At 40.3% G+C, this 24640-nt stretch overlaps 1 protein-coding gene across 3 annotated transcripts in view; it reads left to right on the top strand.

The window, feature by feature from the left end:
- The first annotated feature begins 3421 nt into the window (after nt 1-3421).
- Nucleotides 3422-24640, top strand: part of IMPG2 (interphotoreceptor matrix proteoglycan 2) — a 52882-nt gene continuing 31663 nt past the window's right edge. For all 3 annotated transcript variants that reach the window (XM_035315012.1, XM_035315013.1, XM_035315011.1), the window contains exons 1-4: nt 3422-3800; nt 14941-15107; nt 22716-22747; nt 22866-22889. In XM_035315012.1, coding sequence (XP_035170903.1) covers nt 3437-3800; nt 14941-15107; nt 22716-22747; nt 22866-22889 — 587 coding nt within the window. In that variant the 5' untranslated portion in view covers nt 3422-3436. The remainder of the gene's footprint in view (nt 3801-14940; nt 15108-22715; nt 22748-22865; nt 22890-24640) is intronic.

The raw sequence follows: 24640 nt of genomic DNA, 5'->3' as shown, positions 1-24640 counted from the left end.
TTTTTAGCTATGCATTTTGCTGTCATAAGGCTTAGAAGGAGATTTGTAACTGTTGCAAATTCAAATTTCAGTGCTGAAAACAGCATTGAATGTAAAATTGATACCTTGAACTAATACCAAAAAAAATAAAAGAATTTAAATGTTTAGAATTTTTTGTCACGCAGAAGCTGACATAGCTGTACCATGGAAAGCTATTATATTTTGACAGAGAGATAAAGCATGTAGTTTTTACGCTATCCAAGTTCTGACTGCATTTGAGTACTTTGTTGTTGAAAAAGCCAGCAATGCTAAATATGAGAACTCTCCAGGAAAAATTTGTACTGGTTTTCATGCTCTTACTCAAGCTCATGCATTCTGAGAATTTTCTCCAAATGGATTAGTTATGCTTTTTTTGAGGTGAGTTAGCCTTTGCCTTTGTAAATATGTAAAGTAATTCTAGTCTTGATCATTTGCATTTTCCCAGCAATGTAATGGAAACAATGGCAGTCATGACATTGAAAGCACCCATATCTGCAGAGGATTAAAAAAAGGCCGGTGCGTGTTGCTGTATCCTACATTGTAATTCAGGTACCCAAACTAGCCTCAAAAGTTGCTCTCTTTACCTAGAGGTGCTCAGCAGGACTTGGAAACGGTTTATGGGCAGGAAAGCAGGGTTGTTCTGTGCCTCGCCTCATAGGACTGTTCAATTTACAGTTTCAGTGTGGTGTAGTGTGCGTGTACTGCTGCTGCCAGTTGTGTAGCTAGCTTAACAGAGCCAGCCAGGGTGAAGAGTGCTGGTTCGATACATCTGAAATGTCTGATTCTACGAAAACTGTTTGAGGGTGTCAGAACAGCTCAGTGGTTTAATATAAAGTGTAGTTTACTAGTTTTGTGGAAAAAAGGAAAAGCATTTTTTTTTGGTATTGAAAACATCAGCCAAAGTCTGTTAGATGTCAGAAGACAGAGTCTAAAAGGGTGGTTTTCTTTGATTCCTGTGAGCGTCCTGTTTGTAATGTCAGGGATTATCAGTGCTACCCGAATCGTTAAGAGTTCAGCAGAGCAGCCAGAACAGAGGAGTCAGCACTCTATACCTGCACTAACGTTTGGCAGACCATCATCTGGGAAGCCTTGGAAATACACCTTTGAAATATTTATGCAAAACCACTGCTCAAAAGTCACCTCAGTCAAACCAGCTGTTAGCTTAGATATATCTGAATGCAGTAACCAGCAAGTTCCAGGTAATGCCACCCAGGAGGCAGCCCTGACATGTTTTTTGTAGTGGTCTGAATGCTGTCTGCCATTGCGGGTTGGCCTCTGTACACGTTTCCACAAGGAGCTGATGCCTGGACAGGAGGGAGCTGAGAGTGCTGCAGCTTTCCTACACCCTGTGTCCTTTCTGCAGCTCTTCTTAACTGATTGTCTCTTCAGGTATCAGCACAAATCTGCTCTTAATGCTCCTCTTGGATTATAGCTGAACAGAAATGAAAGAGTCGCGATTTGCCCTGATTTTATCCTGGGGAAAGCAGATGCCGTGGGATGCAAAAAACAATGGGGTCGCAGCACAAGATTTCCTGCTTTAGCACAGACTCAGGCAGCAGGGCTGTGTTACCTCTGTCACCAGCAGAAAGCTACGGAAAGATTGCTTCAGTCTTACCCACATATGCATCATTGCTAAAGCAAGTTGCTGCATTTTTAGAGACATATAATTGTACAAGCAAAAGATAAAGCATACTGAGACCTGCTGGAGAGTAGTGTGCTCACATTGATGTTTTGTGGTCAGCTGGATTTTTAAAATGGACAGAAATTGAAGGGCCAAGGAAAAAACATGGTTAATTAAGTGTGAAAGGTGCTGTCCTTGTTTGGACTGTGTGTTAATGGTATGACAAGCTCTGGTAAAGAGCTTAGCTGGCCAGATTAAAATTAAAAAATTGTCTCAGTCCATCTGCTAGCTCCAAGGCATTTACTTCTATCACCTTTCCTTGTTTCTTCACTGAAGTGAAATACTCTCCTTGAAAAGATCATTCCCAGGATGTCTTCTTTTTTTACCTAGTGTTTTTTCCAAAGATAACTAACTTTACGTGACATCAAGACATTTTCAAGAAGGGCCATGCTCTTGGTTGTTTCAAGGAGACGTTAAAGACAACAGCTCTTTTGCTAAAAGGGATTTTATTTTCATCCTTGCCTATTGGTTTTCGGACACAAATAAGTATGTTTGCCTTCCTTTTGAAAATCTCTCTCTTCCTCTCGGTTTTGGGAATGATTAAAGGAGATCTTCAAGCAGTTGCAGGTAATGCAGGAATCTTCTTTATATTCTTGTTTTCAAGGTTCTACCTATTATAACAATGTATAGAAATAAAAATGTCTCTCTCTTAATTGAACTGAAGGAGGCTAATACAGAAAAACATTTGTTCAAATCTGTGCTGACACCAATGTAGATACGGAGTTCTTAGAGTGATTTCCAAAAGAGATGACTGTTGTTTTCAGAGCAGAATGTAGGTACAGGATGCAGGTTTTCCCAACTTTGAGAGACTTTAATAATGATAAGCGAGTTTGCTATTTGGTGCTTTTTTCTTTGGTAATTTTGTATTCAACCAACCAACCAACCAAAAACTTCTGTCTCCTCTACATGGACAATGAAGATGTGTCAGTTTGGGTAAAGATTGGAGTTTTGCCTTAGTGACCTTGTTTGATGTTCCCTTCTTCCTCCAACATACCATCTGGTGGTGACCTTCTGCTTTAGAGCTGATTATTAATTTAGCATCAAAGTAATCATCATATTTTGGTCATCAAAGTCAAAGGTGCTATTGACTTTGAAGTTGCAGAATGAAGTCATAATCTGTAGGGTGAAAAATGCCGTACACTCACTACTGTTCTTTCTGTAATTAATTATTAGTTTTGATTCTTTTTCAGTTGTTTTCTGAGGAAACAGTGGAAGCAGAAAGGTTGAATTCACTCATTTCAGATCAGCTGTCTGTGGAGGTTAGAGAATTAGATGGTCAGACTAAAACTAAATAGACACATTCTCCCCTCAGCTGTAAAATTTCCTCTGGAGTGATGTGGAACAACTCACGTGAGAGGAAATTGTAAAAAAGCCAAAAAGCTAAAGCCCTTTTTTCCTCCCCCACTCCCTCCCCTCCAGTCAAGTAGGCACCTGTCGAATGATGATAGAAGGTGAACTTGCTTGCTGTCAGTTCAGGTACCTTTCTTAATGCATACGTTATAAATGTGGAAAGAATTTTTGGAATAAGGAGGCTTCTTCGTTAATTAGTTATGTCTTCCATTCCTTGCCCTGAAACTTTCCAGCACATGCTTATTGACAAGTATAGTACCGCTGACTTCAGCCAAATCACAAAAGGGAAATTAAACACAAAACATTGGCATTCACAGGGCTAGGGCTTGTTATCATTTGATGGGATGCTGTAAAAGAGGTGAAGTTTGTTTATAATAGTATGGTCATATGGATAGCTTGTTAACAGAAAAAACAGTTATGTCCATCAGAGATCAGAGCAACGGCATTAAAATACGTATGATTGCATCTGAGAAATTTGTATGTGTTTTCAATTTTACAGCAGAAAAAAAACAACTTAAAGATGGAAAACAAGCTTCACCAACTCCTCAGCTCAGTGTCTGGCAGTTAGCAAGCCCTTCTCTGCCTCCTGAGTTGAAAAAGCTTAATGGCATCGTGGAGGCTGAACAGGTCAACAAGCATTTGCTCTTTAGAAGGAAGCGGTCCATTCTGTTTCCCAGTGGAGTTAAGATCTGCCCCGATGAATCTATTGAACAGGCTATTGCCAACCACCTGAAATACTTCAGACTCAGAGGTAAGTGAGCATGAAGATCATAAATCTATTTGGAAACTGATAGCATTTATTTATAATAAAAAATAGATGAAACTTTGAAACATAATGCCATGCGATAGGAAATGCATTGTTACACACAAAAAAAAAAACCTTAATCTTCTGTGGCAATCTTCCTTATGAGAACTGTTCTGAGCTACTTATTATTATTATTATTATTATTATTTTAAATCACTTTCTGGCTACACTCGTATCATAAAAACTCTCAGTCCCTGAAATCAGTTAACATTTAATTGTTGTTAATAGTTGTTCAACATTTCTCATAGAACAATTTGAATGCTCAGAAAAATGGACACTAGGTACAAGTTAGCTAAATGGCAAAGCTGATTGTTCTTATTTAGTGTTTTTGAAGTGCTAATAGAATTCAGAAAGGGATCTTTCAGAAAAGAGTCAAGTCAGAGACATTGGTCTCTCATACATGTGACTTTTGGCTATGGCTGGCTGTTCTCTTGCCTAGAAAGCCAATCTCATGTCTGTCAGGCTGTGGTGTAACAGAGCTGAGGCCTTTCTTTTAAGATATAGAAGTTGGTGTGAAAGAGTTTGTTCTGAAAATCTGAAATATTCTCAGTAAGAGCCTCTTTCATGAGTTGGGATATTACAGCAATGTGATGTATTTTAACAGTTGTATCTGACATCACTGGGAATGCAGTGTTTTCTGGCATTTGTGCATCTGTAGACTAGCATTCAAACACTTTATTGAATCTTACAATGTTTACCCCTAATCTATTGGTTAAACGGGGAAGAGCTGCTCTCACTTAAAGGAGGAGAAAACATCTTCAGAGACGTGTTTTTGCATTTCTAATTAACATTTATTAAAACGTAATAGATGTAGCTTATTTTTTATTGTTAAGGAAAAAGGAAAAGAAATAAAAAGATCATACTGCCTTTTGTCCACATTGCTGTAATGCTTATGTTACCGTACCAATATCACTGATGAAACTGTCATAAACAGTGGGCTACTAAATCACTTTGACCAATAATTCTACCCTAAACAACTTGCCAAAGGTCTCCAGCAAAGCTTGAGATGGGGCAGGGTGTTGAGCCTGTAATCTCTGTGTCTCACACCTCCACCTTGAGTGCTGGATCAGCCTTTCTGCTCATTAGATTAATACCTCTCTCTCAGCAGTCACAAGATGAAAGCCGTTCTATCACTTCTGGGCTGTGGGGGCCCCATTCACAGACTTGTCTTTTCAGCACTGGCTGTGGGAATACACAATGCTACACTCTGAGTGAAAATTCCTCTTTCCAAATAAAGTTCCCGAGCACTGTATTAGTGTCACCGTGCTACCATGCAGGCACTTAAAGAAACCCTTTTGAGCAAAAGGGCTGATCTTTACTGCTCTGGGACAGTTGTTGTTTATTTGGATTAATGATATTGCATTGCTTTGACCACGCAGGGCCCCTTTTAAAGTTGGGCATGTAAAATTACAGCTGGACTAAAGTGACAGAATATGGTGTCTGTATTGTTACAGAGGTCTGCTTGTGGTCCAGTGCAAAAGCAGCAGATACCTAGCTTCCTTCTTTTATTGCCACTGTTTAGGAAATTAGTTTTACTTTGCTCTGGTAAAGTCTCCCTCCAGCCACAGTATATATGCATCTAGGCCTAGCAAAGGTATTTGAAGCATATTTGAGTCAGTTGGGCTTTTTGTTTTCTTTTTTTTTTTTGGGGGGGGAGGACATGTCTTCTTCCAAGGCCTGTTGGAGATGAGAGTTTTGGCTTCGCATAGTTTGAATCATGCATTCTGTATCTCTCCTCCCTTCACAGTGGTGAATAACGATTAAAACCAGGAGTTGCTGAGTGTCTGTGTAAAAGTAAACGTAAAGAATGTATTTGGAGAGCAAAGTGGAATTATGTGGGATCAGAGCCTCATCCAAACATCGAGTTGTGCCCAGCCTGAGTGAGACATTGACATTGATCACTCAGCTTGACAGGCCTTGCAAGCGTCTTGTATATGTCTGTCCAGTAGTACTCAACTGTTATTTGTTTTGCTCCAAAAATTTGTTTTTGCTCCAAATGAATCCCTGCTATGTACTTTGACTGCAGTCACCCCTCAATTATATGTGATACAGGAATGCAGGAAAATACCAAGTAAGCAAAAGTGTGAGGGATAGTAAAGAAGAAAAATCTGTAAATTAGGTTGTAAAATCTTGTTTAAAACTTAATGATCCTAGGTTGAACCAAAGGTCCACCTAGTCTTTCTTTCTGCTTTCCTACTGGACTTCTGGCTTCCACAGACCTCAATGACTTCTTGAGAAGAGATGCTTTGTCCACGCTTAGCATGTTAAACTTTTGAAAAAGATCTCTGCAAGAGAGAGAGCTTTAATAAGCAGTAAGTCAGGCAAAGCCTGGTTCAAGCAACCTGTCATCTTTGTTCTGTTAGCAGCAATACACTGCATCAGAACTATCTGGTTAATCACTTCCTGAGTAAATTGACCTGAGGTAAGTAACAGTTGATGGTGCTGTTACTTTCATACAGTCACAGAATGGTTTGGATTGGAAGGGACCTCAAAGCCCACCCAGTTCCAACCCACTGCCACGGGCAGGGATCCCTCCCACCAGACCAGGTTGCCCGAAGCCCCATCTAGCCTGGACTTGAACACCTCCAGGGATGGGGCATCCACAGCTTCTCTGGACAGCCTGTTCCAAAGCTCCACCACTCTCATAGTGAAGAATTTCTTCTGATCTAAATCTCCCCTCTTTTAGTTTAAAGCAGTTACCCCTTGTCCTATCACTACACCCCCTGACAAAGACCCCTTCCCCAGCTTTCCTGCAGGTCCCCTTTAGCTACTGGAAGGCTGCTATAAGGTTTCCGCAGAGCCTTCTCTTCTCCAGGCTGAACAACCCCAATTCCCTCAACCTGTCTTCCTAGGAGAGGTGCTCCAGCCCTCTGAGCATCTTCATGGTCCTCCTCTGGACCTGCTCCGACAGGTCTATCTCTTTGTCATGCTGGGGGCCCCAGATCTGAACACAGCACTCCAGGAGAGGTCTCAGGAGAGCAGAGGGGGACAATCACCTCCCTCACCCGTAAACTTGCTGAGGGTGCGCTCAGTCCCTCTGTCCATGTCACTGACAAAGGTGTTAAATAGTGCCTGTCCCAAACCAACCCCTGAGGAACACCGCTCATCACTGGTCTCCACTTGGACATGGAGCCATTGCCTGTGAGTCTTGGAGTGCGACCAGCCTGCCAATTCCTTACCCCCTGAGCTGTCCATCTGTCACATGCATGGTTCTTCATTTTAGAGACAAGGATGTCATGTGGGACAGTACCAAATACTGTGCACAAGTCCAGAGAGACAGTAAAGCTGTTTCTTGAGTGTTGTCGAATTATATACCAGCTTTTTCTTGAAAATATGGTTTTTCCTAGCTAGCTAAATCAGTACAGTAATTAAAAAAGTAAGATGGACTTTGTTTGCACTGTCAACAAAAGCAAAAGCAGGCAAAAGTGTGGTCACAGCTTGGCTCTGAGAGAACAGCTAGTGTCCCTGCAGGGACACTACACAACAACCCTGCAGGGAGATAAGTATGATGGTACCCAGAATCTATTGATTTTTCCAACCCCAGTCTGCATATTTAGAATCTTCTTTACATTCTGTACCTGTTGAAGTAGGGAATGACTTTAATATCCTGTACTTTCTCTGAGATGTTTTTCTCTGAAAGTATGGTTTTAATAAAATCTATTCTTTCCTTAGTTTTATTATCAACCAAAAAGAAAAAAAGAAAAAAAAAAAAAAAAGGTGGCTATCATGGAAGGAACTGTTGTTTTCTGTTTTGACATTAGAACTTGTTAGGGGAAAAAAAGATTTGTATGTGCTGGTTATCCAGGGTACATTTGTTCTGAAGGAAACAGGTGGAAATATAATTATCTAGCTGTAGCTCATAGCTTTATTTACTTTTGCTAGCTTGCTAAAACCTTTATTAGTGTTAGAGACTGACGAACATTACTGTCATAGGCTTTAAGCCAAGCGCTTACGCCATTTATGCTTAGCAGCATACGCCTTTTTTTCAGCCTACAACAACTGTTTTTTTGTAGCCTTAAAAAAAGAGAAATGCAACAATATATAGTAAATGATTAATTCTTCTTGAGTTGTAGCAATGTTATTGTTGCTGTTGGAAGAATCATGTCAATCTAGCGGTGGTTGGTAGCTGGACTGTTGTGATGAGCACCAAGTTGTGTCCAACAGGCAGCTGGAGGTTTCACGAATCAGTTTTACTGAAAGCCTAACCATGGATTTCGGATATTGAGTGCGCTGGGTATGGTAATGTTGAGTTTGAATGATGGTTTTTACTGCTCACAGGGAGATAGTGGCTCAATCCTCTGTTAAATAAAAATTATTATATGAAAGATAGCCATACTTCCTCAGGCCAAAAGTCTGTCTGTTCTCTCCTGGCTATGGGATTGACCAGTCACCTCATGCTGACTGTCCGTTGCCTTTGGTATAAGTTGCCAGCAGATGTCTGAGGATTTTAGTAGGCTTTAAAAACAGATTTAGTAGTAAAACAGAAACGAGATAAGAATTGTGAGGTTGCATGGCTTGTGCTGTTATCCCCACCCTGTATGGTAAAACAAAGGATGTTGGGTTTTGGCACCGTGGTTCAGGGTTAACACTGCTGCTGTTCTGGGGACATCTGAGATGGGACTACTCTGGTGGCTACCATTCCTGCATTGCATTTGCCTTTCTTCCTGCTGTGATCCATTGCCTTAAACAATTCAGTGTATTGTTTAACATCATATTTTCACGTGAGTAGATCTGATATTCTCTCTGCTAGACCTGTTGTTGTCAGCCAGAGCTTCAAATGAAGCTGAAGACCTAAAGATTCTATTTAAAGATATTGACCAAAGAAGGAAATGGATGCTATTCTCACGTGTCATAGCTAATGGGAGCCAAGGACATTTTGGTACTTGGAAAGAATAAAATTAATTTCTGAGGAATTAAGTTGTGTGCATGGTTATAATCCCTAGATTTGGTAATCTTGGGCGTAGCACTGAGCTCGTAACAATAAAGTCAGAATCCAGATTTTCTCCCCATTTCTTGGGTTGGTTCAGATGTATTTACCGAAGCAGTAGAAATAATGTTATGCTCTGCACATGGACAGAGTTGAGACAGAAGTTTCAATCTGATGCTGAAACCTTACACATTACAAATTATTCAAATTGTACTGAGTAATGATGAAAGTAAACAGTCAAAATTCATAAAGACTGCCTGGCCAGAGAAGCAAGCAATAAACCAGAGTCTGGCTGCGTGAGCCTTTTCTGCTTCTTTCCCCCTCTCCCCTGGCACATGCTGTGCATAGCTCATACTCAGCTGATAGATTTCTGAAGTTTATTTGTAAAAACTCTAGTTCTGCCTCCCTCTACATTTGAATTATTAGATGTCAGCTATGCTTCTAAAAAGCTTGACTTTTCTCATGAAAGAGAATCCTTTGTAGTTAATGAAATATTACCAGAGAGAATCGTTTGTGCTAGAATTTAGTATGTCAGCATTCAAGAAAAAAATCTTTCATGTGGGTTAGCTAATCGGCATTCAACTCTCCTCATTTAAAATCCTGGATTGCTACATGTGTTATTGAAGGTTTGCTGTGTTATAGCCCATGCACAGCGGCATTTCACCAGTAGATGAAGTGATCGCTCTGTGTACGTCTTTATTAATTTGCTTAGCAAGTTCTAATGAAATCTTTGCGAGGAAGATCTCTCAGGAGGTGTCTTCAGTCTCCCTGTCACCATAGTCCTCAAAACCCACTGCCTTTAGGCCACTCACTTGTGGAGACATTGCTAGTGAGGAGAAGGAATTGTCCTCGTGCTGCCTCAAAATAGAATATTCTGCCTGATTCAGTGCTCCTAGCTGCTGTACACAACTCAACCCTTAAGAAGCGCTAATGGGATTTTACTGGGATTAAACTCCAGCTCCCACTTACACAAATGGCCAGAAAGCCACCCTACCCCCCGCTAGGTGCCCAGTGCTGTCATGTGCTGCCCCTCCTATTAACCTCAGAAATCCCTGAGCACGGGCTGAGATGTAATAGGCTAATTGTTTCTCATTTGAGAGAGATAAATGCGTCCTGGATGGTAAAGCTAGAGCCAGAGCGACGTTGCATCCTGCCCAGGTGCATACGAGGTAGCTGTACGGGAGAATGTCAGACAGAAGGATCATCTCATCACAGATATTACCTGGAGACTTTGAAAAGAATAATAATGTCTTTAGGAAAGGAAACTTCAAATAAGCTTTTTTTTTCACCCCTTTGTACGTATTTGTAGGACTGAAAAGAGCCTGCCTATGTGGATTTTCTTTCTGGCTGAAACAATTTGACTTTAGCTTTTCAGAATATTATTCTTTATAATTTGTAAGTTTTTACTTGAGTGTAAACAATACATTTAAAGCAGATAAGCTCCAAGGGCTGGACTTTTTGGCTTTCAGAGAAGATATGCTGAGACTCACATGGTCTCAGTACATGTCCAGCTTTCTGAGGCAGCCGTTGAAACCTGTTACGGCCTTTAAGAATGAACACCTTGCCTACTTTGTGTGTCTATGATGCTTTGTGGAAATTTGCACAAGGGCATGGGCCAAACATGCTGTTCTTTCCATTTTTCCTGCCTTGTCTCTCTCTCTCATCTTGAAGATGATTACATTTCAGTGATGAGTTAAGTGACTTCTAATTTCTGAGGAATTGTACGGAATGTATGCAAAATATACACTGGGGAAGAATTACAGAACATGCCTTCTCTTTTCCATTCTTGGCCTGAATTCCAGTTTGTCGTGTTGGTCAGTCACACGTCATCTCTGTACCTGCCTACTGTCCTGTAGACTGGGACAATCACATCTCTATAGCTGGGAGACTTTATCTTCTAAACCTAATTTTTAAGGATTCTTCAGAGGAAAATTGTAAAGTAGCCAAGCAATCAGGTTAACACTAAAACACAAGTTATTTATTACCGTGGCCATGGGATGCAGGAAGTCATTTTGTAGAGGAGCTTACCTCCCCACCCACGTGGAACCTCAAGGCTCTAAGCTCACTGCCTTAAAAGGTTGATCTCGATTTGATGATGATTTAATCGGTATCGTTTGCCTGGATTAGAGACCTGATTGCAAATCCTGTCTCCTCCAGGGCCTGATGTTGCTGCTGCTGTCCCACATAGTCTGTGACTGTGGCTACCCCTGTAGCAGACCAGTGAAAGTTTTAAGTGAGATCTAGCAGTAAAAACGAGCTCTTCTCCCATGTCCTGAGGGATGCCCTGCACCTGCTATTGAAGTGGTAGCACTGCTGCATCTGCTCAGCAGTTCCTGTCATCCTGGCAGGGCTGGCTGGTTTGTTTTGGAGGGTTTTGAAGACTATTCTTGGGAAAATCTAGGCCTGTACAATAGGCTTTTTAAATTTTATTTTATGTAATAGTTGCAGAATGTTAGCACAGTGTATCTCATTAAGCAAGCAACTTCAGTCATAATTATGAGCTGTTGGTTTCCTGTCCATTTCCTGTAAGCTCTGGTGCTGTATTACTTTTCCTTTCTCTATCTTCTTTAAAAATTTTACATTTTAAATTCAAAGTTATGTTGTGAGTCAAAAAGCATACTGGTAAATCTGTATTTTTCCTAGATGCCCATTTTCTTTTACTTTCTGTTTTGGCTTGATGGAGTTGCTATTTTAACTATTACTCAAAAATTGCTTCATTTATTTTGAGAATATATAGATAGTATATGTGGCACAGGTAATGGCAAGCTGCTGGAAGGTCAGAGAGAAAAAATGGTGAGTTTTTTTATACAGTAAAATATAGTTATTTGATGAAGCTTCCACTGAAGTTTGTTAAATGTTGTTTACAATTTTACGGCTCCAGGCTTTGTCGACATAGTCTCGGCATGCTTATAATCTACTTACGAAGAACATGTTTTTCTTTTGTGGGAATTCTCAGGCATTTGTTGATAAGAAAGGTTGAATAAACCTCCCTGGCTGGCAGATAGTTCAACACTCAGCATGGGGGTGGGCTCTGGATTTGAGGGGAAAGAAGGATATAAACTTTTATTATAGAACTGAACACAATGTGAGGCTGGTGTCTCTTCAGTTCCCTGGGTGGCCACATCAGTTATACCACAGTAAGATTTGGCTCCCCCTTTTCCATACCTGAAGGAGAGATGGAGATAGAACCGTGTCTGTTTCTTTATACGAGCATGATTTGGGCCCCACTGAAGAAACTGCACTGTTCTTTTTCTGTGCTCGGAGTGGCAACTCTCATCTGACTACAAACATTGGAAAGGTACATGAGAAAGAAAGACTGAAAAAAAAAATAAAAAAAAATGTTCCTTTCCTCAGCCAGGCTATGGGTTTGCTCTTGAACTCCGTATGGGTAAGCGTGCTTGGGGATGGTTCTTGGGTTGAGCTCCATGCAACCTGAACTTGTTCTGCAAAGCAGTCCCCTGCTCTATGGCCTGGCCAGCTGGAATAAACAGGACAATGACAAAATGAACTGCGTGTCAGCAGGGCTGCAGCGTGACTGTGACAAGCAGCTCAGGGTGGCACCTTGTGGTCTGGTGTGTTATTGGTTGGCACATTGGAAACACCAAGACAGGACCAAGGCCAGAGAGGACCCCTTATCTGCCATCCCCTTTTCATCCCCTGAAAATATGATCCTATTCTGACAGCTTAGGTCTGATTAGTGGGCTTGGAGCCCACAGATGTCACAAAAGTCTTTGGGATTGGAATTGAGTGGAAAATCTAATTCCAGGCAAATGGACACACAACAAATCCTTAATCTATTGGGAGCTGATTGGGGCAACTGTTCATACAGCAGCAGCATGTATTCAGGCAAGGTACTGTCTCACCATGTCCACTAAAGAAAAAAAAAAAAAGAAAGAAAAAAAAAAAAAAGAGAAATTAAATTTATTTAAGAGCATTAAGGAAAGCTATTACTGCCAGTTATTACTTGTGAATGGAAAAGCAGTACTTTGCCTACTGCAGTTTGAAAACTGTAGGATTAGACAGTGCCACTGCAGTTTATTCACAAGGCATTGCCATGGCTTCATCTCTCACTGGTAGTGTGTTGAAGACCTATGCCAGCCACATGGAATAATCTAATTTCAGGGGTTTTGCTGTACAACGTTGCACCTGGAGTAAGAGGCCCATTAGTCAGAATGCAGGGCACAAATTCCCCACAAAGAAATTAGAGAGGGTGGCGTTGCCTGTTATAGGCTTCTGGATTTGAAACTAGCCTTTTGTCTTTTCCTGTCTCTTAGGAGTGGGATGGTAGAGGGGATACTGCAGATGTCCTTCTGCTTCAGGGAGCTTGTTAATACTACAGCAGGATCCAGAAATCCCTGAGGAGGATTATAGGTTCATTGCTTGAGGTCTGCGGAAACTTGTACGGAAACATGGCCTTTACTTCCTCAGCTGCTGAGGCAGCCGGTACAGCTTGAGGGGGGATGTGAGAGGGTACACAGATGCTTGTACATTGGGTATTTATTTCTGGTTAATAAAGATGCTTAAGGAAAACTGTTTTAGAGTATCTCCAATGTTCCTTACCCAGTTACTGTGCCTTACAGATAAAGCTAGCTACCTGGAAGCTGAGGGGTGCTAGGGCAGTAGTATATTACAGAAAGGTAATTTTGCAGTCTGAAAACCGTATTCTTCCTCATTCACTCATGTCAAAGGAGCTGCAAGGCTAATCTCCATGTAGCAAAGCTGTCAGGAATGTGCTCAGGGGTGTGGAAGTAAGAGAGAATGGTATATCTGTAAAGAGTTCTGCAGTGGAGAAATGGTCTCAACTGCTCAGATAAACTGAAAGTTGGAGTGGAGAAAAGAGCTCTTTCTGCCTGGTGCCATCCAGCACCAGAATCAGCGAAGCTTTAAGGAGTGTGAGCACACATGAAACAGTTCCTTAAGGTTGATATTTATAAAACCATGGGATGTAAGGAAAACGTCCCTCTCGTGGCTGAAGGAAGGGATGTTTCCATGCAATCTGTGTGTTAAATTTTAGACAAGTACATTTAATCCAGTTTGGAATTCAGCATACAGAGTACCAAGAAGAAATAGTAGTAGTAAGGTACTGCTTTTGGCAGCCTGGAGCATATTTTTAAGCTGATTGACGAAAATGACTTTCCGAATATAGATTCGCGGTCACCCTCCTCTAGGGTCTTGCTTACAATGTCAAGACTTTCTCCTAACGCAAAGTGCTCCTCTGCCAAACTGTATATATATAACGAGTGAAATCAGATTAAGGCTGAAAAGCAGGTTTGTCTACTGTTACTCCAAGCTGGCGTCTGCTGCAAGCGATTTGTAGAGTTTTTCTCCTTTTAACGTTGTTCTCTTCCAGGACACAAGGCAAATCCTATAAATCTTCATCTCTCCCAATTATTCTGGGTCAGGGAGAGGCTTTTGCTTAAGCAAGTGGTATGTGACCAAGTGCTCTGATTGACCAAGAGCACATTCAAGAGAGGGAGATTAAAGCATCTGGCAAACAAGATAATTTAACCCTTAATTCACAGGCTGTCTGTTCAGCCACAGATACCCAGTTCTTTCTCAGTGCATATATGCAATAGGGTTAGAGATTGACTTATAGTTTAGCATATTATATTGTTTTGTCATCATTTTTCAATGATTATTGCAATTATATTTTCTGAATTTCATTTTAAAATCTATGTGAAGTTGAGTCCAAAGGAATTGTTACTGACTGAGCTTGTAAAGCTTTGAGTGCAACTACTGCTTTTACAAATTAAGATCCAGCTCTACTTTCCAAGCAGATGTTTGCCTTACTATTTTGGGTTTCTGAATTTTCTAAATATTTGCCTAATTGATGAAAGACAGTTTCACTCAGTCAAACTACTGCTGTTCTTGATGGTTGTCAGGAGGCAAGTGCTCTCTCTTGCTCACTTCTCTTTTTCTTTAATGAAATAACTGCTTCAGTAAAAAATTCAGGGAGGGAAGTATTACAAGTGTGGAATATCCACCAGATCATCATTGGTGCATTTAATGCCTTACACATTTACAAGTAGGTATATAGGTAGTGTATTCTATATGTCAGTGTACTGAAAAGCATACAGCATTTGGAACATATTATCCTGACCACCTGTGTCCCAGACGCACTCCTGTTGTACTAACACCAGACCTTTCTTGTGCCTTCAGTGTGTCAGGAAACAGTCTGGGAGGTCTTCAAGACGTTCTGGGATAGACTGCCGGAGCGGGAAGAGTATCACACGTGGATGAGCCTCTGTGAGGAAGGAACAATGAGCATCTTTGAAATGGGCAGGAACTTCAGTCAATCAGAGGAGCACCGAAGTCTGATTGTGAAGGTAGGTGCAGCACCATGTTGGCATCTTCTCATGAGCAAGGGCACGCTGTCCCATTGCACAAAGCTGCTTGGCTTATGGCAGGCGGGCAATGTGTGGAGCACTTGAAATACACAGGCATAAAAATTCCCATCTTTTGGGTCCGTAGTTCAGAGATCAGTTCCAAACATAAAGTTGTAGCAGATCTGATGGATGGGAAAGCAACAGTGATGCAGAGAACATTGCTTTCAATAGGTGTTTCTTACAAGCAGAGGATGTCCTTGTCTGGAAAGCAGCACGACCTCAGGCAGGCTGTGGCACGTTGCCCTCTGCAGCATGTAGCAGGCTCCCTGCTGTGAACTGCACATGAGGATGCCTTCAGCTCAAGTGGTGCTTCAAAACCAGAGGTTCTGAGCTAAGTTTCTGATGCTGTTGAGATGTATGGAGAAATTACCTGTGTGATGTTTTATGTTGCTGTAGGTTTGTGATGTCTGTGCACTGCAGCCTGACTGTGGCTAAACATACAAAAAACTTTGATGTCCTGTGAAGGTAATCGATAACATTGTCACCATGGGGAGCTGCAGAGATTAAAAATAGAGCAGAAGCATAAAAGAATTTAATAAATTGCTGGATATCTTGGTGTATTCTTTTTTTTTTTTTTTTTTTTTTTTTTTTTTCAGTTGAAGCAAGCTTATTTTAGGTAAAATAAAAGGAGCATTAAGCTAAACTAAAGAATCCTATCTCAAATGAAATATGAAGTTGTCAGTTCAGGAGTTTGTATGAGTTAAAATTAATTACATTTTAAAATTAAGTCATTACTACAAAATTAAACACTTAATTTTGTACACATCTAAGATAAAGTAGATATCTTAATTTCTTTGGATAAAAGTCTGTCATAAAGGGTATTGTGGTTTATGGATCTTCTTCAAAGTTACAATTTCTCCTATATTTGTAAGCTACTGAATGAGAAGTTTTATGAAAATCATGAGAAATCTTAAATGTATGATCCTACAGAATCAGTAACGTTCTGCTAGTATGGATGTGCTGACATTGTTCCTTTCTGCTTTTTTGTGGACTCTTGTGCTAGGAATGAGCACTGAGGATGTGAGTATGAAAACTGCTGTGGTTAATGGGAAGAGATTTTTTGAGCCTGCTTGCTAGTCTTCACAGGTTGATGCTAGCCAAAGTTTGCTTCTGTGATGTCTCATGGTACTGTTGTCCTTAGAAGACAGCAAAAAGATGTAGACACATGAAATTCATGTGAACTTTTTATGTGCACTGTAAGTGTATCATTGCTTTATGTAAGATTTTGGTAAAGAGGTGATCTATGGTGAGCACTTACTAAAAGAAATTAGGATGATTCTTGGATGCAGGATGATGCATCTAATTTTCTGCTTCTGCTTTACCTATTTGGGTATCACCCTTCAACGTTACGGAGGAAAGCAGATAAAAGTGGTCTGTGTTTGATGATTTATTCAGGTATTTCCATCAAATTTAGGTTTCCATTCTCCTGTAGATGGACATATTCCCTTCTGCTTTGCAATGTTCTGGAAAAAGACGACTCATCCTTCTATTTGCTTTCAGCACAGTCGGTAAAAGGTGACTGTTGTATGGGCTGATCTAATGGGATGCTAGTCTGTGTGAACGGGTATTTAATGCTGACACCAGTGTGTTTCACACAGAATGTCACAATCTACCAGGTGACTTTTTTGAAAACAAACCAAAACCAAAACCAACCAACCAAACAAAACAACCACCTTCACTCAGTTTAAATTTGAGCCAGATTGAAGGTGAGGGTGCTCTGTCCCATCCCAGATCAGGCAGCTTCAAAAGGTCTCATGGTATAGTTTTTATTATATAGGTCGGAGTGTGAATTTAATTTCTCTCTGTAGTACTGAGTCACTTTTTCTCATAGGCAGTTATGCATAACATGCTTGTCAGTGTGCGAAACCTCTTCAAAGCAGCTGAGACTATTCAGTCCAAACAGAGTATTAAGTCCAAAGCACTTATGACTTGCTTTTAAGAACATCCTTCCTCCTGCTAGTTGCCTGCTCCAGTTCAATGTGTTGCTAAGAGCTGGGGCCCAGCTCAGCCTGTGGGACCGGGTGCACTTTCTAAAGCCCTGTGACCTATCCTGCTCTTGCCGCTTTCACCACCTGAGTTGACCACGTTGCATGGCTAAGCCTTTGCCTTACTTGTGGGAATTTTTATTCCCTCATTACAGCATATTCATTCATTCCCTTAGTCAGCTGTTGCCAAATATGTTTTTTCATTCCTTAGGCTTGATTCTACAAAGCACCAAGCACTTCTCCCCAAAGGGCTGCCATCATTTCACAGCATGCACGGTACCCTGTAGCATGATGTGTGTGAATAGCCCACCAACTCAGTTGCTTGAAAGGAAGAATCACCTCTGCATTGCATTGTAGAAAAGCAGCATACGTGATTGGTGGCACTTCAGCCTGCTGAATTCTTCATCTGGCCATTAGGTGCTTCATTAAATACTACTGGTTTCTAGTCTTCCTTTGCTCTCGCGTGTCTTGTGAATCATCTGTGGTTAATTTCAACAGTTTAGCTTAAAGCCTGCAATTGATCAATGTATTTCTGCTTTTTTGTTTTGGTGTTATGTATTGGCTATTGCCACAGCAACCTTTTTGTATTCTGTATGTTGGCAGTTTCTGGCAGTCTTATTCTAGAGTGTGTTTCTGTATTACTTTTTAGTAGATAGTAACAAGAAGATCAGTTTTCAGAAGTGCTGCATGCCATGAATTTTCCCTCTCAAAATGAGTTTGGTGTATCTGAAAATTAGGCAAAAAAAAAACAGTGGAATTTGCTTTCAATAAACAGCAATTCAGCAAGATGATCGCTTTCATGGTAACTTTGTTGTGGTGAAGACTTTCTGTGTTGAGTGGTGCAATTAAATGACACTTTGTTAGCCTTGCTTTGTGGTTTTATTCCTTACCCTTTCCTCTAATCCCTGGTAATTACACCTACAGGTATTGCAATGGCATCTGCAGTGTGGTTTAGTTCAGGTAAAGAACAATTCTATTTCTCTTACTTTTGATGCACGTTCTTACTGGTATCAGCCTGAACTCAAGCTCTCAGAGCAGCTCTGGTCCCAGGTCACATGATTTATTTTTCCAGGAAAATGTTCAATCTCCGACAATCTGTCAAAAAAGCTTGACTAATTTGGTGGAGGTGAAGGCTTACGTAGCTGGACATACTCATCGGTCATCAGGTGGTTTCTATGGTAAGGGAGGTGTGCCTCAGAAGGCAGCGCTTCTGCTACTCTTTAATAAACAAGCTTAGATCATTTTTGAAAGATCTCAGAGGGGAGAAATGCAAGCAGAAATACCTATGGATTTCCCAAGAGCTGCGTGCTTTTTGCTGTGAGATTGAGGCACTGCAGCCAAATGAGCAATCTGTGTGGCATGTGTAGGAAGATTTACAGCTGGGCTATGATATCTCTTCATGAGGTACCCACGTAGGTGCTGGGCACGTTTTTTGGCTTTATAAATTACAGAAATGATGCAACAGTTCTGGAATAGCTGGGGGAACTGTTCTGATACATGTTTTCCCTGTTCTTTAGGGAGGAATCTGTGTATTCTGGGCATTCTTCAAGGAAAGACTTTCATCTGTAAGAACTGGCTTCCCTGTCTATTTCTTTCTACGGTTATTCTTTAATTCTGTGCAGCCTTTGTCATGGAAGGAAAATGGGGGTCTGAATTTTCATATGCAGCCTATTGTACTAAATAGGATTAAGGGTGAGACAGTTCTTGGTGCTTCCGCTGTGTCTTTTAACTGCTGGCACCTGCCTGGGTGCGCGGTGAGCTCCCAAGCTATACTCCATGAGTGCTCTGCCTTCACAGATGAGGTGCTCAGCAGAACAACACAAACTTCTTTGTCTGTAAGGCGTTAGGGTTGAGCAAAACACCAAACTGGTGGTTTTTTTTCTTCCAATTTTTCCTCCACTGCCCTTCTTTGAGCCATTTTTTCATATTTCCTTCATCTTTTTCTTATCCTCATACTTACTGTTCTCCTATTCTCCTGTTGACTTGGGCTCTTCTTGCATTGCAAGATGTAAGCTTCTCTAACTTTAAAATAAAACAATGACAACAAAACACAAAACTTCCCACACATGCAAATTTATAAACCCCAGTTCTTTCTGCGAATCTTGCCTCATCTCCTTTTCATCTCTTAAACTCTTTCTGTAGTAAAAACTCTGTAGATTCTCTCTGTGGTCACTCTTGTCTAGTTCCAGCATAAATCTTGCTGTTCAGTCTCTCTTGACTGCTGACACAGTTCAGAAACTGTCAACTGTGAGGCCTCTGCTTATCTCTTTGCATGCAGAGCTCAGAACCAATACTTCATCCTCATCATCCTTGTCTGATCAGCTCCTTTCCTTGGCAAATCTGTAGTTGTTCTTTGTTTTCCCTGTTTTGCATCCTGTTTCTAGGTAGCATTGCCAAAGACACACCGAGGAATCATTTCTATGCTGAGAGTTTACCTTTGCTGTGCAGCTGATTCCTTCTGGACTGGCTGGACCTTTAGCTAGCTCCTGACACCTTACCATGAATCTCTAGCTTTCACTTCAAGTTGGTTGTGGCTAAAACTACCTCTCTTCCACTAAGCTTTCCTGCTCTCTCTGTTTTTGCCCACCATAGGCTACATTATCACCTTATCTGTCAGGACTATGTAGCAGAGTACAGCTATCCATTCTGCTCTTTCACACCGGCTTCAGTTCTGGACTTTGTTATCTACCTCCTTGAATCCCCGACTAATGCCTTGGCCTTGCCTCTGCGAGAGCATGATTCTGCAGCACGCCGTGAGGGGGGACCAGGGCAGGCAAAGAAAGAATCATTTCTTGGTATGGCATTCCTGTGGGAAACGATGTGTACGGGTGGGTTAAATCAATCATGCTTGCTACGATCCTGCATAGATGGGATTAAATTAATATGAGATTATTGAAGATCTCCTTGACATTTCCTCCACCCTTTTCTCCTGCCTGGAATTGCCTCCAAGAAAGGTATTTGTTGTGCTAGTCTGCATTTAATGCTATGGACTCTTACTAATTTTGTGATAGTTTTGTATTAAATAAAACTAACTGCAGTGTGTTAAGAAGGGTAAGTGCTAGTGCAACTGATAAAAACCCAGCTCCCAGCTTTAGAAGAATTGGTATGATTGTGTTATGAGTGTCTCAGGAGAACTAATTTTATGCAAAGCATCTGCCAGAGGCAGCTTCTCTGAGTAAAAGCCAAGCCTTCAAGCTGTGGTGTGGCTACCGCTGCTATGTCGAACTATTTATAGATGACTTCAAGTATTCGAAGGGTAGAGATGCTAATTAATCCCTGCAGATCCTTTTGCGGTAGGTAGGAGCATGTTTGTAACTCCATCTTGCAAATGCTGGAACTGAGTCAGAGAGGCGAGGTAATTTGGCAAAGGCTCTTCTGTACCAAGTGAGAAACCAAGCCCAAACTAGAACTCTAGAGCTCTTGGCTTCTAATTAGAGGGAAAAGGTGCCTATTTGCCTTAAAACTCAAGTATATCAGTGCTTGCTCTCACCCCAGACTGGAATGCAAATTGGAGATTTAAGGGAGAGGAAGGCAATCACTACAACATGTTGCAGGCTGTGCCAGTTTAGCCACAGGGGATGCTTCATTTTCATTTGCACATTTCCAGTTGAAAAAAATATAATCAAAAAAAAAAAAAAACATTGAATGTTATACAAAAAAGTCTTATGTTTCAGAGTGGGTGCTGAAATCGTATTTTTCTTTTGAACTTACTGTAAACTGGGATTTTACCTGTGACATAATTTGCAAGATGATGATAATCTCTCTGCAAGTTTTGTAGTGGCACATGGATTCTAATGGATGCCTGATATTTCATTGGTCAACTCATCTGTAATTTACAGGTCCTGAATTTTCTTTGTTGTTTTCATAAAGCTGCACAGCATAGGTAGCAAGCAAATGTAAGGGTAATGATCTTTTACCTTTATTTTTCAAAGCTGTTAAATCCAGTGGGAGATTTTGTCTGAGAAAGAATGATGTCATTTAGTCATTTAAAGCATGTAATCCATCAAAGTTATTTTATTTCACAAAAGAGGTGATTTGCCATGGAGTGAAAATTCTGTCCTGAATGAGGTGAATTAAGGAATAATCCAGCCACATCGTGACGAGGCTGTCATTCGATTCATGCAGTATTAGGCTTTCCTAGTATACTACAAAACTGGGTGAGGACTGGATAATTTGATGCCTTTTTAAAAAAAAAAACGTAGATGTGGAGACAAAATGTGTCGTGTTTGTCATAAAATAACAATGAGGCTTTTCAGATTTGGTCAGTTCTTTTTACAATTTATCACGTAGAAGATTTTGCAATAGCAGGATGTATTGGGCAGGTCCTGGGACCCGGGCTTGAGAAAGCTGGGTGCCACCAGTTCCTCCGGCAACCCCACAACAGAGCTTTGGCCAATTATACCCCTTGCTAGGGAGTCTCCTTGTTGTTCTACAAAATGATCAGGATTATAGTGACCTCTGCTGTCAATGGCCTTTCTGGGCTAGTGAGCACAGCCGCTGAGTACAGAGTACCTGTTGTTTAAAAAAAAATGGGGTTCCCTAATAACTGGGTTTGTTTTCAATAGCACTTGCAAACTGCTTTTTTTTTTTTTTTTAATGAACAAATACCTTTTACTGAAAGACTTGTTCTTGTGTGTAAATTTCCAAAAGCTTGGAGAGAGGGAATCAGTCTCTCTTCCTTGCATGTCCCAGTGCACTGAAGCTGAGCGCAGGCGCCATGCGGAGCAATGATTCCTTGGAAATACCAAATGTCCAGTAGTTTTATTAGCCCTGCATTGATTGTGTAAAGAAAGCCAGTCCGATAAACCACCAAACAATCCATTTTCCCCAGAAAGCAGTGAGAAACAGAAATTTTGTGTGGACAACAGTCATGTGAGTATTTTATATTCTGTTTACATTGGAACAGCAGCAAGACACAACAGTGCTCTTCAACAGCCCTCATTACGCTGCAGAATGCTCAGGATCTCCTCCCCTTCTTGTGCGGACCCCACAGAAACTCCTGTGACTTCTTTCTAGAACCAATTTCATCACTGCTGTGAGGATTTTGGTGAAAATTTGTGAACTGAGTAGCCCTGTCTTTGCCTTTATACACCAATTTATGAAAAAATGTCACCTGAGTCACGTGTATAATCCTAACCAAAGTGTTCAGATTAATCCTACTACATTAATTTAAGATGTAACTGTACTTAGAAAAAGATGGTTTTAAATCAATAGACAAGTAGCAGAAATAATGTATTTCTTAAGAACTCTTACTGAAAAAGTTTTCCTTCCCAGCCTCCCCTACGCTGAGAGAACATGGTTTCTGCAGGAAAATGTAGAAATGCTGTGCATCTTCTGACAAACCTAATGCTCTTTACAGCGTCTGTTGCTGTGTTTCAGTTGTATTTTGGAAATGCATTTTATTTTCAGAGAAAGCTTCATTAATAAATTTTGAACCAACCAAATTAATATAGAACAAAGAAAAGATCATTCTTTTAGCATAGAGGAGGAAAGAAACTGCATTTGACTTCCTTCCACTTTTTGATTCTCAAATATAATTAGGGTCTGTTTGTTTGTTTTCCAGAAACTGTCCTATACAAAGGAAGCAATGTCTGGGTGAGTATCTACATTTGTTTTGCATTTTATTCTGTCTGGAGATAATAGCAGAATTCAGTTGTGACATTTTGTAACCCTTTCTCTCTTTTTTTATTTTTATCCTTTTCTTTCTTGTCAGCTCCTGCACTGATTGGTCATGTGGGTAAGTCATTTTCCTTTTTTAAATAGCCTCTTGATCAGTCCTTTCTCCAGTTCCTGCCGCAGCTGGAGCTGATTAACAAACTGAAGATGAACAAAACTCATCTCTGTGCAAAAGGGCTTATAGAAAAGTATTCAGTGTGTTGGAGGAATCCTGTCTTTCTTGCGTGTGAACTTCTCACAGGCTGTCCTAGCATGCTTGACGCGCTGAAAATATCTCAGTCAATCTGGGGCTTGTACTTTTGCTTAAGTATGTCATCACCTTGTTGCCAGTCAGGCGCGTGTGCAGGCTATTTACCTGCAGAGGTTTAGTGGGGAAAATCTATTTTGGGAAAGAGATGTGTCCTCAGTAATTGTGTGAGTGTTCTGGTTTTCTTGTGAACCTTTCCCAAAGGTAGACCTGCTCATCGTTACAAAAAGTAAGAAAAAAAGGAAATGTTTCTGAAATGCTATTTCAGAAAACTTTTGAGAGAAGTGCTCTAAAAAACACAAGGAAGTTGTCTGTGTGGGCTTCTCACATTTTTAACAAGGGAATAAAAATGAAAACTAGTCTGAATTTTGACTTCTTTTTACCAAAGCAAACCTGAACTGTTATTTTTGTCTTTTTGAACTGGAAGGCAAACCAAATTACTAGTACTCCATTCTCAGAACTTAATCTAACTGGTTATTTTTAGAGCAATTCAAACCCAAACAACCTAGTGCTGAACTTGTCTGAAAAATAAGCAGCTTCAGTTCCCTGCTTTACAGACCCTGTGAAGCTATGACAAATGAATAATTCATTTACTGGAAATAGTAGTCACTTAACAGATCTTAAAAAACAAAACAAAACAAAACAAAAACTGACATCCCAAAGTAATTATTCTTATAATGATTTTTTTTAACCGCAATATTATAAATTAAAATTAATGACATAAGATGGTAAGGGCAAAGGCAATGCCTAAAAGATCCTTTTTTCTCTGTCCTGTTGAGCTGAACTCTTCTCTGACATGGGGACTGCCCTAAGCCCACTGGTCAGTTGAGCAGTGTAAATCTGTACAGAACTTTTTCTGTTGAGAACGTAACATTGATCAAACTTTTATATGCTTTTCTTTTCAAAAAGAAAATAACAATAACAAAAATAAAAATACTGTTCTTGTAAACTTAATGGGACAATTTATTTCCCATTAGCATAAGGTGTTCTTTAGACCTTAAAGCTCCTTATGTGAATGGAACTACATCTTATTTATCAGCAAATTTGAATTCAGAGTTGCAGTTATCAGTTATCTCAGTTTGAATATTGGAGGCTCTGGAAAGAAAAAAAAGAAAAAAAAAAGAAAAAGAAGAAATTTGAATTTGAAAAGCCACTATATCCGTCATTGTGATTGTTCAGGAAAACTGGTAAAAATAGAGTTATGTGAGACAAGTTAGATAACAGTAGTTTATCTAGAGTCACTATATATACAGGGCTAAACATCCTAACCATGCAAAAAGACCAACATTTGATTGAAAGGTGGATTGGAGTGATTAATTTTGTACTCGTATAAAAGCCATCCATCGAGTGCCTTGTGACAGACATTAAAGGGGCTCCAGCAAACTAATTGGCAAGTTTTACTCAAATCAATTGAAATTGTGGGGCTATATTGCTTCTCTCTCTCAAAAATACTGCTTTTATCCAAGTATATATTACTTCCGGTTGTTCATAGCTTTAGGATGCGATCTCTGTTATCATTCTCAATTTAAACTTTAGTTTTGCTGTATCTTTTTCCTGTTAAAATT

This window comes from Oxyura jamaicensis, chromosome 1, assembly GCF_011077185.1.
Source record: "Oxyura jamaicensis isolate SHBP4307 breed ruddy duck chromosome 1, BPBGC_Ojam_1.0, whole genome shotgun sequence".
Classification (NCBI taxonomy): domain Eukaryota; kingdom Metazoa; phylum Chordata; class Aves; order Anseriformes; family Anatidae; genus Oxyura; species Oxyura jamaicensis.
The sequence above is the reverse complement of the archived record's forward strand: the minus strand, read 5'-3'. Positions and strand labels throughout refer to the sequence as shown.